The sequence below is a fragment of the Kogia breviceps genome, chromosome 4 (genome assembly GCF_026419965.1).
Source record: "Kogia breviceps isolate mKogBre1 chromosome 4, mKogBre1 haplotype 1, whole genome shotgun sequence".
NCBI classification, from domain to species: Eukaryota; Metazoa; Chordata; class Mammalia; order Artiodactyla; family Physeteridae; genus Kogia; species Kogia breviceps.
Window position 1 is genome coordinate 149,897,097 of NC_081313.1, and position 17,169 is coordinate 149,914,265.

The window sequence follows — 17,169 nt, forward strand, 5'->3', positions numbered from 1 at the left end:
ATGCTGGGCCTGACCTTTGAGACGGTGGAGCTAGGCCTCCTCCCCACCTCAGCTCCAGCATCATCTCCCCCCGGCCCCCACCTGTCCTAGCCTGTCCCTCCACCCCTGCCTCCTCAGCTTTCTCCCTCCTTGTGGGTCTGGCTGGATATCAGGGCAGGGTTCAGAGGTGGTGGTAGTAGTGGGGAGGGGGGCATGGAAGGACACAGAGAGAAGCAAGGACCCTGCTCCTGGCTTGGAGAGATGAAGGTGTGGCCTTGAGAAAGCCACTCCTTCACCCCCTGGCTCCTGCAGCCTAAGTTTTCAGAGGCCCACCCAGCTCTGCATACCCCGAATACCCTGGACGGATGGATGTAGGCAAGAGCCATGGAGGGACAATATGAGGCTTCTGCCAACAGAATGCCTCGTTTGTCCCTGAGGCTCTCCCTGTCTGCCTTGAAGAGATCCCCATCCCAAGGTTCTGAGCATGATGCCAGGATTTGGCCAACCATACATTGAGAGACTGCTGACCCCTGCCAAGACTTGCACTCCTGAGCTATGCCCTGTGGTGGAGGGGAGGCCAGGGGTCCAGTGTCAGCTCTAGCCTCTGGCCTGAGAATGGACAGAGGCAGAAGGGAGCCCCTGGGAGTTCTTGGGTTCATGAAGCAGCTCTCTGCCAGTGAGGGATGTCCCTCATGACCTCCCAACTGGATTCCATCTGCATGAGCTGGACTTCTAAAGTGGCCTTTGCAGGAGGTAGAAGGAGGCCAGGCCCAGAGAGAAGCGGCTGCCTGATTTCCAGGCTTCAGGCTGGTGAGCCTCAAATTGAGGGAACATGTCTGGCCTCCCAACCAGACTGGGCTCCTAGAATGCCCCCTGGTGGGCTGAGAAGGGGACCCCACACAGGGGCCATGTCCCCAAGCCCAGGGAACATGGTGGTGCTGGTGCTCAAATGTCAACTGAATGAAGCATGTTGTGGATGTCTGGGGAAGTGGCTTTCAGCTGACTTGGTAGATGTCCTGCTGCAACACTGACTTGCGTGGGGTCTCCCCCGCTGGGGCTGCCATGGTTCCCTGCTCACTGCACTGTACATTCCCTGCAACAGGCAGGCCTCCTTTTCCCTTTCTCTGCACTTCCATTGGGTCTTCTGCCCTGGTCTCTAGTCTACCCCACCCCAGACTTCAAGACTACTAGCTGTTTCCTCCTTTCTTTGGAGTGGCCATCCTTCTTCTTTCCCCTGGAATTCTGGCTCTGGAGGCCATTGCAGAGGCCCCAGGAGTCTCTGAGCTAAGCATGCCCACCCCACCTCCCATCGTGGCCCCTCCCAGAGGGTCACGACCAATCCGGACCCCATGCCTTGCTGACCCACCACCAAAAATCCAGCACAATCCACAGGTTTGTTTGGTTGTTTCTTCTTTTCGTTTTTGTTTTTTGTTTGTTTGTTTTTACTTTCCCCATAGTTTGAAACTCACAAGCTATGACTAAAATAATTTCTTTCATAGAAAGAAAAAGAAAACAACAATAACACATCTGTTTGTCTAGTTCCTATGTATGGTGGATATAGCAGCATCGGAAATAAAATTAAAACCAAAAATGCAAAATTCAAGGCAGAAGAAGGTCGTATCCCTAGCGAGCCGTGCAGCTTGTCCTCCCCACCCCCCACCCCAACTGTCTCTTCCCCCTGCCTGGAGGGTAGGGCCTCAGGGACAGGAGGCTGGGCAACATTTCACAGTGGCAGAGGCTGAGGAGGAGAGGCCTTGGCATGGCAGCACCTGGCAGGAAGTCCCTGTGGGCATTGGTTGGGAGGTCCATCAGTCTCACTCTTCCCAGACAGGATGGATGAGTCAGACATGAGAAGGGCCAAGTCAAGCGGCCAACCAGAGGCTCCACAACAGTGGCCAGTGGCAGGTAGGTCTGGTGTACCACAGCCACAACAGCAGGACCTGGGGGTCCGTCCTGGCTACAAGGGGCTGGGAAGGAGACCAGTCCTCTGGGGTCTTTGGGTCCTCTGTCTGTAGCACCAGTGTGGGATCATCCCGCGGCTCCAAATCTCCCAAACAACCCAACCCAAAGTGAGCCTCCAAGGCAGGGTATGGAGCTGAGTTTGACCTGGACAGCAGTACAGGCCAATGGCTCCCTTCTTGCCTTCCCCTTACAAGGGGCTGTGAATGAGGGAGGTGGAGAGAGGTGCTAGGCCAAGAGGGAGGCAACAGCAAGACTGGAACAGGAGGTTTTGCTCCTCTTCTGTGGCGGCGATGGGGTGCAAGTGGGAATGTGAAGACAGGGAGGAGGGAGAGCCAGGTGCAGGAGTTTCTGTCAGCTGCAAAGTAGAAGGCACAGCAGACCAGGCTGAGTGGCACCTTGCCAGGGCCTGGGTGACAGTAGGATGCCACTGGAAAGAGGGCCTGGGTGTCTGATGCCCAGCACAGGGCAGCCAGGACAGAGCCAGGCCTTGTGTTCCGGGCCCTTTTTCAGCCTACTGCCGTCAGGCCTTATCTTCTTCACCCAAGCCCAGGTGGTTCTTGTGGTTCTGCACAGCAAAGGCTCTCCCTGATAGGGTTCCTGATTGAGAGCGTTGGCAGGTATCAGACTGAGGGAGGAGTGCCACAGGCCTCCAGGCACCTGGATCATTGTAGGATGGGCCTCAGACCTTAGTGGGAGGGGTAAGGGGACAAGATGCCCCCCACAGGTTCTCCACAGCTCGTTCTGCCAGGAGATACTGCTCTACACGACGAGGTCAGGTGGAGGGAAACATGTGGTCTTCAGAGGAAGGTAATGGCAGGCTAAATCCCCACCCCTGGAGCTCCGCCCCCAGAGAGGACCCCGCCACCCTCCAGGACCATCCCTGGAGTTTCACCCCAGGAAGGGCCCCACACCTCTCGGGAAGAACTCCATCCCACTCATGAGCCTCACCCCTGCCCTAACACGGAGGACCCCGCCACCCTCCAGGAGCTCCATCCCAGAGCCCCACCCCAACCATGGAGGAGTCCCCCCGCCGTCGCCGCCGGGAGGACCCCCAGCCCGGTGCGGCGCCCGCTACTTGCAGGTGTGCACATCGTAGATGCGCGCGCACTCCTGGCAGCTCACGTAGCAGCACCAGTGGAAAACGCAGTGGCACTTCTCCCTGCGCCGCTCGGTGCGCGCGTTGTGGCCGCGACCGCAGCACAGCAGGTCGCAGCCGTCTATGCCGTGCGAGCTCACGTTGCAGGTGCGGTCGCGCGTGCCGAAGGATCCTGTCTCGGGGTTGGGCTCACAGAAGTTGGGCGAGGCCTCGTAGTAGACCAGGTCGCGCTCTGTGGGCACCTTGAAGTAGGTGTAACGTGGCCGCAGGGTCTCCACCCAGCCACGCGACTCGCGGTGCTTGTCCACCACCATCTCCGAGGCGCTGTCATACTTGTCCTTGAGGAAGTCACCAATGGCGCGGAAGTCGGGCTGCGACCACCAGCAGGTCTTCACCTCACAGCTGCCCGAGAGCCCATGGCACTTGCACTTGAGGTGCATGTGGCTGGCGATGGCCTGCAGGAGTGCATGAGCAGGGGCGTCAGGGCAGGCCCTCAGTCTCGGAGGATGGCTGTACTCCTTGCCTGTAGTCCCCCTCCGCTCACCTGGCAAACCCAGTCCCCCCACCTGCTCCATAAAGCTCTGGGACTCCCAGGTGGAGCAGGTGCCCTCTCCCAGCACCACCCTTCCATGTGGTGCTGCAGGTTCTTGTGCCATGTGGCTCCCCTGGTAGACCCAAGATCCCTGGAGGGCAGGGCCTGGGAGGCCCCCTCCTGGGCTGGGTCTACTTCTAGGCCATCTATGTTGAGTGAAGGAAAGAAGGGGCTGTAACATGTGATATGTAAGTGCCGGGGTGCAGGAGGGAAGTCATTCATTCTGGCTGGGGAAACCCAAGACCTCTGTCTAGAGGAGATGTACATGGGCTGGTTGGCAAGGCTAGGGGCTGACCTGAGCACAGATAATGGTAGTGGCTTGAGCAGGGTACCTTCAGGGCCCAGGAAGCTGGTTTTATCGGATTGTAGGGGAGTTGCTGAGGATTGTGTGTGTTTCTCCTGTAGGCATCCCAACGTCAGGTTGTCTTCCCTTCTCTCTTTGGGGGAAGGAGTGGGGCTGGGGGTCAAAGGTCCTGTGGCATAATCAGAACTAAGGCTGAACTGGCCACTAAGATGGGCACTGGTCACATGTGATGTCCTGAGATGCGGCTGGTGGTCCAAACTGAGAAGTGCTGTTAAGTGCTAAACCACATGCTGGGTCATACTAAGTCCCCAGACTTCGTAAAAGAAGAGGATATAAAATAACTCATTCAAAATTTTAATAGTGATTGCATTATTGCAATAACATGTTGGCTATATTGGGTTAAATAAAATTCATTATTAAAACAAATTTCACCTGTTTCCTTTTTAAAAGTGGCTACTAGAAATTGATAAATCTAAGGCTTCATGTGGGCTCTGTGTCCAGATGCTGCCTCTACCCTGTGCCCCTCTGCCTGCTCTTTCTTCAACCCTTCCCTCTCATACTGGCACTTTTTTAGGTCCATCTGTAAATTACATTCCCCCACAGCAGTCCAGTTCTGTCTAATCTCCATTCTCTTCTCTTTTGTGACCAAGCTTTTCCAGAGAGGAGCTACCACTTCCCATCTCTGCCTCCTCAGTCTCTTGTTTTAGTTTTACCTTTTTTTTTTTTTTTTTTTTTGTGGGCCTCTCACTGTTGTGGCCTCTCCCGTTGCGGAGCACAGGCTCCGAACGCACAGGCTCAGCGGCCATGGCTCACGGGCCTAGCTGCTCCGCGGCATGTGGGATCTTCCCAGACCGGGGCACGAACTGTGTCCCCTGCATCAGCAGGCCAACTCTCAACCACTGCGCCACCAGGAAAGCCCTTAGTTTTACTTTTTGTGTGTGTGTGATATGCGGGCCTCTCACTGTTGTGGCCTCTCCCGTTGCAGAGCACAGGCTCCGGACGCACAGACTCCGTGGCCATGGCTCACGGGCCCAGCCGCTCCGCGGCACATGGGATCTTCCCGTACCAGGGCACAAACCTGTGTCCCCTGCATCGGCAGGTGGATTCTCAACCACTGCGCCACCAGGGAAGCCCTAGTTTTACTTTTGATCAAAGTTATATATGCACATACTTTGAAAAGTCCAAGAGTTCCTAAGACCTATTAAGAAAAACAGGAGTTCGGCCCCCACACTCTCATTCACAGCACTTTCCTGACCACTTGAGGCAGCACCTTGTACCTCTACACCTCTGATAAGATGCTTGTCTTGCTACTTCTTGATTTTTCAGTGTTTGGCATTGTCTATGGAGCTCTCACCATGGAGGTCCCATGGGACCTCACTCCACAGCTCTGATGCACACTTTTCCCAACCCCCTTCCTACACTAAAAACTATAGCATAATTCCAGTTAGATCAAAATTTAGTGCTGACAGTATTGGGGCTGTGGTAAATGTCATACTTAGTTGAGCCACGTGCCATGATAGCTTTTCCTTTTCTACAAAACGTTTTGTTGTTGCTGTTTTTAATGTACTTATCACAGGTTCAGTCTCACTAACTCCTTTCGTTGTCTGTTCTCTTCAAGACTTTCAAACACACCAGCTGATCTATGGATTTCATCTTCTTGGAGACATCTTTTTCAAAGGTCTTCTGGTAAATTTTGTGAAATGTGCATGTCTGAAAACAAATCTTTTCTACTTAAAGTTGAAAAGATGATTTAGCTGGGTATAAAAGTCTTGGCTTAAAATAGTTCCCCCTCTCAGGATTCTGAAAGCATTATTCTATTTTATTCTAGCTTTCACTGTTGTTCTTAGAAACTCTGATGACATTTTGATTCCTGATCCTTTGCATGAAACCAGAGCATTTTCTGGGAAGCTTGGAAGGCTTTTCTGTGTCATAGGCTGTGAATTTCACAGCGAATTTTGATGTGGGTCTTCCCCTTTCTTGTGCTAATCACTTATGGGGCTTGTTTTGTCTGAACTTCTGCTTTTCAGCCCTGGAAACCTTCTTGTCTTATTTCTTTACCAAATTCCTCATCTTCATGTTCATCATTGTCTTTCTTGGACAGACCCTCCATATTTTATATTCTTTCCTATTTTCCATCTCCTTGTTGTTTTTTCTCTACTTTGTGGGAAGGGTGTCTCAACTATCTTCCAACCTTTCTGCTGAGAGTTTAGTTTTTGCTGTCCTATTTTTAATCTCTAAGAGCTTCTTTTTTCCCCTGAATGTTCTTTTAAATTAACATCCTGTTCCAATTTTATGGATTCAGTGTTTTATCTCTCTGGGGATACTGATGGTTTTTTGAAGTTTTCATCTCTCTTTGTAAAGTCTCTTGCCCATACGTTTGGGGTTTTTTTTTCTTTATTTTGGTCTTTACCTTTGTGGCTGCTGGAGGCCTTCCTCAGATGTTCAGTGATCCTTGGCTGCCTGCTCATACTTGAAAGTGGGGTGCCAAAAATCTTGTTGGACCCTCCTGTACATGGGAGGGACTCATCTACTGGGGCCCTCACTGTAGAGTGATCTGGCCACATTGCTTTTGGGGGAACCCCCACCTCACTATCTTCAAGTTTCTTCCCTTGGGTTGGTCTGATTCTCAGGGGAGAATCTTCCATTTTCCTGCCTAGAGCATAATCAAGCTTCACTGTGGCACTAGGACATTAGGAAGACAAATGTGTATGTAAACAGACTACTTTCACTTGGGCAGCCTCACCCTCAGCAGTCCAGACACCTTCTGCTTTACCCTTTTTAGGGAATAAGCCTCCAGACTTCTGCCATGGTGATGGAGGGGTACTGTCTGGATGCAAAAGGTTGGATAGAAGAGCTGGTACATTAAAAAGTGCTTTTTTTAAATTTTATTTTATTTTGTGGTACGTGGGCCTCTCACTGTTGTGGCCTCTCCCGTTGTGGAGCACAGGCTCCAGACACACAGGCTCAGCGGCCATGGCTCACGGACCCAGCCGCTCCGCGGCATGTGGGATCTTCCCGGACCGGGGCACGAACCCGTGTCCCCTGCATCGGCAGGCGGACTCCCAACCACTGCACCACCAGGGAAGCCCAAAAAGTGCTTTTTAAAATAGACTTTAAAATGAAAACGCAGGTCACCATGCACACTTTTTCCCCAGACAAACAAATGATCAGTCTTTCTGTTTTGAGCCCCATATCTATCTCTACTTCTCAAGATATCGGATACTAGAAATTCCTTGGTTGATTCTTAGAGTTCTCTACTGCTTAAGATTCAGCTTCCTTGAATGTACTAAGATATTGAGTATTCATCTATCTGCTTTTTGCTTTCAAAATTTTGTTGCCATTGTCACCTTTTCTGTTTTCCATGTTCTCAATAGTTTATTTATGTATCTTAAAATTAATTCATTGTCATTTTAGTAGAGTTCCAGGAGAATGCAGAGGAAAATATTTGTATTTTGTTTGTCATCTTTAAATGGAAACTCCCATTCATTCTTCAGGTCTACAATTTCTATGGGATTCTTTCCCAAATCTTACATTTTAGCTTTGTGAACATAAGTAAGCATATTTTTTCTCATAATCTATGTCTAATAATTCCAGTATTTGAGTCTTGTTTCTGTTTTTTTTGTTGTTGTTGTTTTGTTTTGTTTTGTTTTGCTGATTATCACTCATTTAACAGGTTATCTTTGATTATGTGTTGAACATTGTGTTTGAAAAGTTGTTTGTAGAAAAAAATTTCAGGCTAGCATAGGTTATCATCCTCCAAAGAGGATTTATCTGCTTTCTCCAGGTACATGGGGATACCAGCAATTTGGGATCACCTTAATCCATTCAGTCTAGAGATTTTACTAGCCTGTATATGTGCATAAGGGCTTATCTACTTCTGATTTTCCTTTACTCCTCAGGATCCCAGCCTAAACCGAGGAGTTTTTTCCTAGACATAACACCTTTGGTGGGCCCCCTTTAGCTCTGTGAGGCTGCTGGAAATGCAGCTCAGCCTACACACTTTTTTCCCAGACCAGCAAATGATCCCTGGACAAAAGCTGCCCCAGGCACCAGGTTCAGAATCTTGTCTTCTCCTGGACTTTGGACTGCTAATTCCTCACTGTATGGTTAGTTACTTGACACTTAACAATTATTATATGGAAGTGTAATATACATGCAAAAGTTTATATATCATAAGCATGGAATATGACAAAATTTCACAAATTACCAGCCTCAGAACACCAGCTCCTCAGAAACTCCCACCATGCTCTGTTCCAGTTGTTATACTCTCCCCTCTCCAGGGCATATATTCTAACAGCATCTCCTTGATAACTAATGATATTGATCACCTTTTCACATATTTATTGGACATTTCTAGATTTTCTTCTGTGAAGTGGCTTTCCATTTTTCAGCCAACTTTTCTATTGGGTTATCAGTCTTTTTGTTCTTTTTATACTATAACTTTCATATACTTGTTGGCTGTATATATTGTGAACATCTCCTCCTGTGTGGATTGCCCCTTCAGTTTCATGGTGGTGCCTTTTTATAAATTTTAATATAGTCCACATTATTACATTTTTCTTTCATTGTGAGTGCTTTTTTGGCCTGTTTAGGAAATCTTTGCCTACTCCAAGGTCACAGAGATGTTCTTCTATGTTTTCTTCTAACCATTCTTTGTTTAATCTTTCCCATTTGGAAATGGGAAATTGATTTTTTATATGATGCGAGGTAGGGGTCAAGATTAATTTTTTCCCCATTGTTATCTAATTGACAGAGAACGATTTATTGAAAAGACCATTTCTCCATCTGCTGCACTATCTTCCCTGTGATAAATCAGGTAACTTATACAGGTGAGCATTCTATACTTTTAAAGGCTACTTTTTACATTTCATCCTACATCTGTACCTGTCTTTAGCCAGAAGATTAATGTGAGTCACCTAGTTCCCTGTTGCTGGAAGTTAAATGTTTGCTCTTCAGCTCTCTGCAGTGCCCTGGTTCCACTGGCCAAGGCCAGGGCCAACGCTGTTGAACACTTTTCAGTCCCTACACATATCACTTCCGATCAGCAGTGCCCCACTGAACCTCTGACTAAGTTCACTAAGCCCCCTTTTCAGAAGGGCTCACAAAGCCCTGTACAGCCTGGTCTCTGCCAGCCTCTCCATCCCCCAAATCTTTTTCTTCCTCCGTTCTCCATATTCTACCTGGACTAACTCACATGCATTCTTTCACCTCTGAGCTACCCAGAGGCTCTCTTGGCTTCCCTTCACCTAGATAACTGCCAGTTATTCTGCTTGTCTCCACTCACCACCTCTGCGAGAAGTCTTTTTTGAGACTCCAGCCAGGGTCTGACCTCTCCACTATGTCCAGATCACCCTGTGTGTGTGCATTTCTTCATCGTAGAACTTACCACACTGTGGTGTAGCAGCCTGGCTGTCTCCCTCCCTGGATGTGCAGGAGTTCCCGCCGGGCAGGCCTTTCTCCCATCCCTCCTTCCTTGTGACCCCAGCTGCACAGGTGGATCTGCCATACTGTGGGAATGCCCTAGACCTCGTGGAGCAACTGGACAGCCCTGTGTTTCAGACACCACTGGGCAGGAGGTGAGCAGACCCCCAGCCTGGCCACCATATACATCCCTCCCACAGCCCACCACCCTGCCTACACCATATGCCATACTCCTCAAGGGACCAGAGCACATACCCTGCTCAGAAAGCTTCTATTTCCAGGGACCTGCAGGGGTGTGGTCTCAGGGCTCTCGGGTTCACAACCCAGGATGGGGGCGGGGGCCGCGGACGTACCTGGCGCCCAGCCTCATTGTTGTGGCGGTTCATGGCGGAGCGAGCGTCTGGTCGGTTCTCCCGCGCGTCTGCGAACTCTCGAGACACCATCCCTCCGAACTCGATGTCTTCACTGCAGCCGCCCCACTTCCAGCCCTCACCCGGCGAGCCCTGGTGGCGGCTGCTGCAGCCGCAGATGGCAGCGGAGCCCTCGGCGCACGAGCGTGTCACAGCGAAGGCTACGCCGGCGGAGGCGATGGCGTGCACAAAGGCGGACTCCCGGGTGGCTGCGGAAAGAGGCGACGTGGTTGGCAGGACCCGGCAGGGCTGAGGTGGTGGGAGTGGCGTGGGGGCGTGGCTGCCTCTTCCCGGGCTGGGTCCTGGGTACCCACAGTGGGCGTGGGGTGCTAGACTCGCAGCACGGTAACCGCGGTACAGTAATTGGAGTCGGGGAGGCAGGGCTGCGGTGGGACAGGAGCGCTCGTCCCCGTGGGAGGACCCAAGGAGGAGGGAGAGCTTCCGCAAAGAAAGTATACGGAGGGCTAAGGAGCCCAAGGCAAGATGCTGGACATAACTTGTCATGGAGAACAGCAATGGCGGCTGAAATCAGAAAGTCAGATCATAACCAGTGCTGGTGAGGATGTGGAGAAATCAGAACGCTGTACACTGCTGGCTGGAAGGAAACTGGTGCTGCCCCCTTGGAAATGGGTTTGGCAGCTTCTTGAAAACATACACCTACCCTATGACCTGGTCATTCACCTCTGAGGTATTTACCCTGGAGGAAACCTGTGTCCCTGCAAAGACCAGGAAGCAAATGTCACTGCAGCTTTATTTATAATAGTCCCAAACTGGGACATTTTGGCAGCTCCAAAATGTCCATCAACAGGTGAATGGATGAAAAATTGTGGCATAAAGTAAATGTCATGGGTATGTGATGTACAGATGGTGACTAGAGTTAATATTGCATATTGGAAAGTTAAGAGTGTAGATCTTAAAAGTTCTCATCATAAGAAAAAATCTTGTAACTGTGTGGGGTAATAGATGTTAACAAAACTTATTGTGGTGATTGTTTCACAATATATACAAACATTGAATCATTATGCTATACACCTAAACTAATATAATGTTATATGTCAATTATATTTCAATTAAAAATTGTGGCATATCCATGAAATGGAATTCTATTTAGCATACCAGGAAAGAGAGCGTGGATGAATCTCAAAGCAATCATGCGGATTGATACAAAAAAGGCTCCTTCTAGTGTCCCACCAACCCACGGTGGAGCCCCCGTGCCCAGATGTCCTGGTTGGAAGCTTCCCACAGCCCTGCCCAGGGTATGGCTCCTGGTCCACATGCTGCCCACTTGTGCCTCTTTTTCTGCCTGCACACCCTTCCCCTCTTCCACTCCGGACACCAGGTACTGAGAGGCCCAGCTGAAGGGCTGCGCTTCTGGAACCTTCCAAAGGTCAGTGCCTCCATTTGCACCTTGCCTCCTGCTGGCCCCACGTGCTTGGGTCTGGAACTGAATGCCTGCCAGGAACCACATCCAGGCTGCCTCTGACCTGGTATTGGAGCTGCCGCCTGAATGCAGCCTTCTCTTTCTACACATGGAGAAAATGAGTCAGGGGATGTGGCATTGGTTTTCAGAATGCCAGTGGGGGATGGCTGGAGCTTGGGAAGGAAAAGCCGGTGGGGCCGAACTGGGTGAGACAGGCCTGTGAGGGAGTTAAGGGAGGCCTGCCTTGGCGAGGCCAGCTGCAGGGGGTCGCTGGGTGTGGGAGGCATAGCCTGACCCTGGTAGACAGAAGCCTAAAGGAGCTGGTCTCAAAGGACAGGAAGGAAATCGACAGAGGAAAAGCAGGGGCCAGGGGTATTCTGCATGGGGAGGCCCACAAGGGCAGGGCCTCGGGTGGGCAGGGGTTGGGCTGGCAGGACCAGAGGGAAGTACAGGGCATGTGGGGGACAGCCTGGACTTTGCAGAGGCTGGACTCCCAGCCAGGCTTCCCCAGACGGGATGAATGAATGCGTCATGCCTCCTGAGTGTGTGTAAACATTTCTTCAAGGGCACCAAGCCACGATCCGCTCCAGGTGGAGGACAAGGGCCTGGGGGTGCCCTGGGTCCCGCGTGAGCTGATAGGACTCACTCCTCGACTCGCCACTCCACATGTGTGTGTGGGAGTAGCTGCTGTTTGTCAAGCCCTGCTGGAGAAACATCAGGGAGCAAGATGACCTCGTGGAGCTTACCTGCTGATTAGCAGGAATTTTTAAATCCTAGGTTAAAAAAAATGCTATGGGCTGTGGAGTGAGCAGGAGAGATGTAGGAACAGGACCAACTAGGACCTTCTGTGCCAGGCAAGGGGTGTGTGCCCTGCTGTGTCCCTGAGCTCCTCGTGGGCAGAGACCCCACTGCAGGCCTGGATACTGCTAGGGCTCCAAATGGCTACAGGAGGGTTATCAAAGGGAGCTTCTGTCTCCTCACCCCACATCAGTGCCCTGGAGGCTTTTTTCCCGGCACGGGGAGGGACAGGTGGGTGTCACCCTGGGGAGTGAGTAGAAGTTTTGGGTTGTTCCCCACACTCCCTCCAGCTGCATGGTCTCGCCTGCTCCCAGGTTTGCATCTGAGCATGTGTGTCCCAAAGCTCAGGTGGCAGAGGCAGGAAAATGGTAAGATAGAGTTCCAGCCAGCAATGTGCACACACTCAGACTCATCCACACAGCTTCATACAAATCCACACACACCTGCCACTGAAGAAAAGCACATTCACTCCTATACCAAGAACACAGAGAGTGAGATGCGTCTGGGGAAGTGCCCTCTGCACGAGCCTCCCGACAGCTGTCAGGCCCCACCCTGCTTTTGGTGACTCTTTCTGTGGATTTGCCAACAGTTCTGGATGGTCCTCTGCAGGCCCCGGCCAACCTGTGTACTCCCCATGTTTTGCCCAGAGCAGGAAGCACCCAGCCACAAACCCAGAAAGGGACTCCCCATTCCTGGCCCGTCCTGCCTCTCCTGGCTCTTCACCATGAGTCCAGCCCGCAGTATCTCCCAGTTGTACCAGAAGAGGTTCCTAGTTGGGACAGGCACCTCCAGCTTCCAGCTTCCCCCACCCATCCACACACATGTAACACACACACACACACATACACACACACACTCTCACCAATATATGTATGCACACACAGACACACATGTAGGCACACACTCCTACACAGGTATGCACGCACATGCCCATACACACACTCACACATACTGTAGGAGGAGCGCTTTGTCCAGCACCCATCTGGCCCTGCCCAGCCCTTCTCCGGTTCTTGCCACTGTGTCCTTGCTTGACTCACACACAGGTTGACTCTGCCCCACCTCCTGCCCTCTCAGCTCTGTCCACCACTCCCTGGCCTCCAGCCACACTCAGCCCTCATCCTTCCCTTGGGTTCTTTCCAACTGCTTCCCTGCTCATGTGCATCTGCCATGTCCCCATCCCTGCTCTTTGAGGCACACGCCAGGGTCCTGACCCTGCAGTCTGGGTTCGGTCCACGCCTGGTCCTGGAGCCCTCGGGCTCCCCAGGTACTTCAGGAGCACCCTCTTACATCCATTCTGCCTGAAAGCTCCCTGAGCTGGGGGCTGTGTCCTGTTCACCTTGTTTCTAACCTGGAGTCCCAGCCCATCCCACAGATGGTTGCTGGGGAGTGAGAGCCTGGTCAGAGGAGAGGGCACAGGTCCTGGGCTGGGTCAGGGAGTCCAGGAGGGTCTGAGCCCACCTGGGCAGGCCTACCCCATGGGACCTGGCTCTCTGCCCCTCCCTCCTCAGCTTGTTCTTGAATGAATTCAAGACAGCTCCCCTCACTGTTCCCTTTCCCAAATGTCAGCCAGGCAGCTGCCTCCTCAAGACACTTGAAGCCCCTGCCCCGTTTTCCTTTTATAATACAACTGATTAGTTACAGGCCAGCCTGGAGCCACCTTCTGCTGACTCAAAGCACCATGAATAAACAACTGCATGGACACAGACCCCTTTCCTCCTTGTCCCTCCACTCAGAAGAGCCCCTGCCCTTATTTTGTCTTCTCAAGGACTCAGGTTGTCCCCCACCTCCAACTCCTCAGAGGGTGGGCTCAGATCCTAATTCTCACCCTTCCAGGGCCTTGGTCTGGTATCTACCCTCCTGCCCATGCAATGACCCTGGGTTAGGGGCTGTGAGCTGGTGGCCTGGGGGTTCCTTACCACCCCTCCCAGGGCAGGGTAGAGCCAGTATGTCCTGGGCATTCCTGGGACCCACTGCACACAACCTGGCGCCTCCCCCACTGCACCCTCTCTGGTGGCCCTTCTCAAGGCTCAGATTCTCCAAGCCTTGAATATACTCCCCCAACTCCCTCTGAGTCTGCCCCCTGAGGGCCCAGGGCTAGCTCCTACAGGAGGATCCTGCCTGTGTCTCTGCCTCTACTCTGTCCCCTCCTCTAGCCCCTCCTCACCTCCCCTTCTCCAGCTTCTGAGATAAGGGGAGAGAAAGCAGGCCTGGGGCTTTGCTCTGCCCTGAACAGGGCTTGGAGATCTCTGCTTATCGAGCTCAGGCAAACAGTCCAGGGCTGCCAGACACACTTGAGGGGAAGGGTGTGCGGGGGTTGGGAGGGGTGTTCCCCCTTGAACTTGGAGGAAAAAGAACTCATTCCTGCCCTGCTCTGTCACCAACTAGCTGTGTGACCCGGCACACTTCTCTTTCCTTTGGGGGCCTCAATTTCCTCTTCTGCTAAATGAAGAGAGGGCCTCCTCACAAATAAAGTCCCGAGGGCCAAGGACACCTTGGAGCCGGCCTTTAAATTGCTCATGAGGAAGAGAAGCCTTTACAAAGACCACGAGCCAGAAAAACTTGAGGTGGTTCATTCTGGCAAAGAAAGTCCCTTTTAAAATTGAAGACATAGGTCTTTAAGTAGTTCCCCGAGATACTGATCAATCACAAAGGGAAAAACTGAAACTCTGCATTGGAGAAATCTGACAGACCCCCGCCTTACCAGAGAAATTGGGGTTGCGGTCACCAGCAACGGGACAGAAGATGGATGGATGGATGCCACGTGCCTCCTAAGACGAGGCCCCCACCAGGACATCCCACCTCCTTTGAGACATTCTAACCAAAGAATCGTAACTTGCATCTAATTATCAGGAAACGTCAGACAAACCAAACCCAAAGGCCTAACCAAGCTCCTCTCAGTCTCAAGGGCACAAAGGGCAGGGCTGGGCTGAGGAGCCTTGGGACCTGGGATGGGATCCTGGACAGATAAAGGGACATTGGTGGAAAATTGGGTGAAATCTGGGTAAAGTCTGGAGTTTAGTTAGTAGTGATGGATCTCAGTTTTGATGGATCTGGCTGGGTTTGTGTGATGTCAGCACTGGGGAGGCCTAGGAAGAGATCTGGACTCCTGCAGTATTTCTGTAAGTATACAATTATTTCCAAAGAAAAAGTTAAAACACACCCTGAGACTGTGCAGAAGGAAGACCCCCTGAATGCCCAGATGACATCCCACAGTGGTGGGGCTTTTAACCCAGGAATCCATGGGCAGGCTTTAGGGGGTTCATAACCCTGCCAAAATCATGAGCTGGAATTCCAGGGCATGTCTGAAAGCTCATGTGTTTTTCTGGATAGATTGCTTTTATCAGATTTCCACAGGGGTTTGAACCAAGAAGGTCATGACTGACTGGCTGGAGTAGCCTCAGTTTACAAAGGAAGGGAGACAGGGCTCCCCTAAGGTCATGGGTGGGGCAGGCACAACCCGGACTCAGACCAGGGTCTGAAGCCCAGCAGCTGCCCCAGTTACAGCAAAGTTTTTAGCCACAGACAGCAGCCTTGTCAGAGATTATACAACAGAGGCAGCTAGGGAGTGGGAGAGAGAACCATCCTGCCTGTGGGAAGAGAATTGTATCTTGGAAATGAGACTGGAAATACCTCTGTCACCAGCAAAACGTCTTCTTTTGAATGGGCTATGGCAGTTCAAGATAAGAGGAGGGGACACGGGCTATGAGAGGGGGGTGCTTAAGGACCAATGTTGCCACTTTACCAAGTTGCTGTGGTAGAGGCTGCATGAGCTTTTTGAGCTAACTCAGTCCTGCTCTGTTCCAGCCCAGGACTCTTTTTTTTTTTTTTTTTTTTTGCGGTATGCGGGCCTCTCACTGTTGTGGCCTCTCCCGTTGCGGGGCACAGGCTCCGGACGCACAGACCTAGCGGCCATGGCTCACGGGCTTAGTTGCTCCGCGGCATGTGGGATCTTCCCGGACCAGGGCACGAACCCGTGTCTCCTGCATCGGCAGGCGGATTCTCAACCACTGCGCCACCAGGGAAGCCCAAGCCCAGGACTCTTATCCCACACTGCAATTAGAGCTTGGGAAAAGGAAGAAGAAAGGGAATCTTGTACCAAAGTCTTTCTGCAAGGCAAGCGTCTTCCATCGAGAAAACCACATTCCCCAGAAACTTGATGTTGTCTCATTAGCAATTATTTATTGAGTTCGTGCAAAGTATCAATGTTATACCCTTCCTTTCATTCTTCTACCATCTAGCCATCCATCCATCTACAATCCACCCATCCATCCATTTATTCTTCTACCATCCATCCATCCATCCACCCACCCAGGACCTGAGAGTCTATAATGAGCCATACACTAGGAATATAAAATAAGTAAGATGCAAGGTGCCCATTCTCAAGAATAGGTAAGACGTCTGCAAGAAAGTGGATTGCTGATGAAATGTCTAACAACCCAGGCTTTCTGAAAGGTTGAAGGAGCTACCTGTTCTTGTGGTAATCAAGCATAAACTGGGATGACCCACTGTTAGGTGGAGGGAATCCCTGCACTGGGAAGGAGGAGGGTGAACCAGAGGAATCCTTGCATTCCTTTAGTGGGAGGCCCTGCTATTGCAAGTCAGGTTCTTTGCTTTGGGCTGTGCTGAGTCACCTGCCTTTGGGAGCTTACAGTTTATGATGAAGAGAGTAAGGGGAATGAGGACACACAGTAGGCTTGGCAATGTGAGCTCTGGGGCCGGCCTGGGATGGATGGGTGGCTGAATGGATGGATGGTGGATGGGTGAATGGATGAATGAATGGGTGGATGGTGGAGAGTGCGTGGATGGGTGAGTGGATAGCTGGATGGGTGGTGGTGGACAGAGGATAGTGGGTGGATGTTGGCTGGATGATGGATTGATGGAAGGGTGGATGAATGGTGGATGGATGGAAGGGTAGAGGTAGAGTCTGGGGCAGGTGAAGGAGTATTATATGGCAAGAGCTGGGAGTCTGGAGAGGGCAGGGTTAGTCGCCTGGCAGGGCTGCATCTTCACTGAGGCCAGCCCAGCCCTGGGTATGGGGGTTGAGTGTCACATGTGAGATGGGCTTTGGCAGTTACCTCACTTCCCTGGGTCTCAGAACTTTAGAACTAGAGGGATTTTAACAAATCTTGTCTCCAGATTTGGATTTCATAGGCTTGGCAAGTACTAGAAATTACTTGGGGACTGAAA

General features: G+C 51.5%; 1 protein-coding gene across 1 annotated transcript in view; it reads right to left on the reverse strand.

The window, feature by feature from the left end:
- Positions 1–1,423: 1,423 nt before the first annotated feature.
- WNT3A (Wnt family member 3A) overlaps positions 1,424–17,169 on the reverse strand; it is a 48,896-nt gene continuing 33,150 nt past the window's right edge. The window contains exons 3-4 of the mRNA XM_059060772.2: positions 9,708–9,973; positions 1,424–3,492 (exon numbers count right to left, since the gene is read on the reverse strand). Of these exons, the coding sequence (XP_058916755.1) occupies positions 3,013–3,492; positions 9,708–9,973 (746 nt within the window). The 3' untranslated portion in view covers positions 1,424–3,012. The remainder of the gene's footprint in view (positions 3,493–9,707; positions 9,974–17,169) is intronic.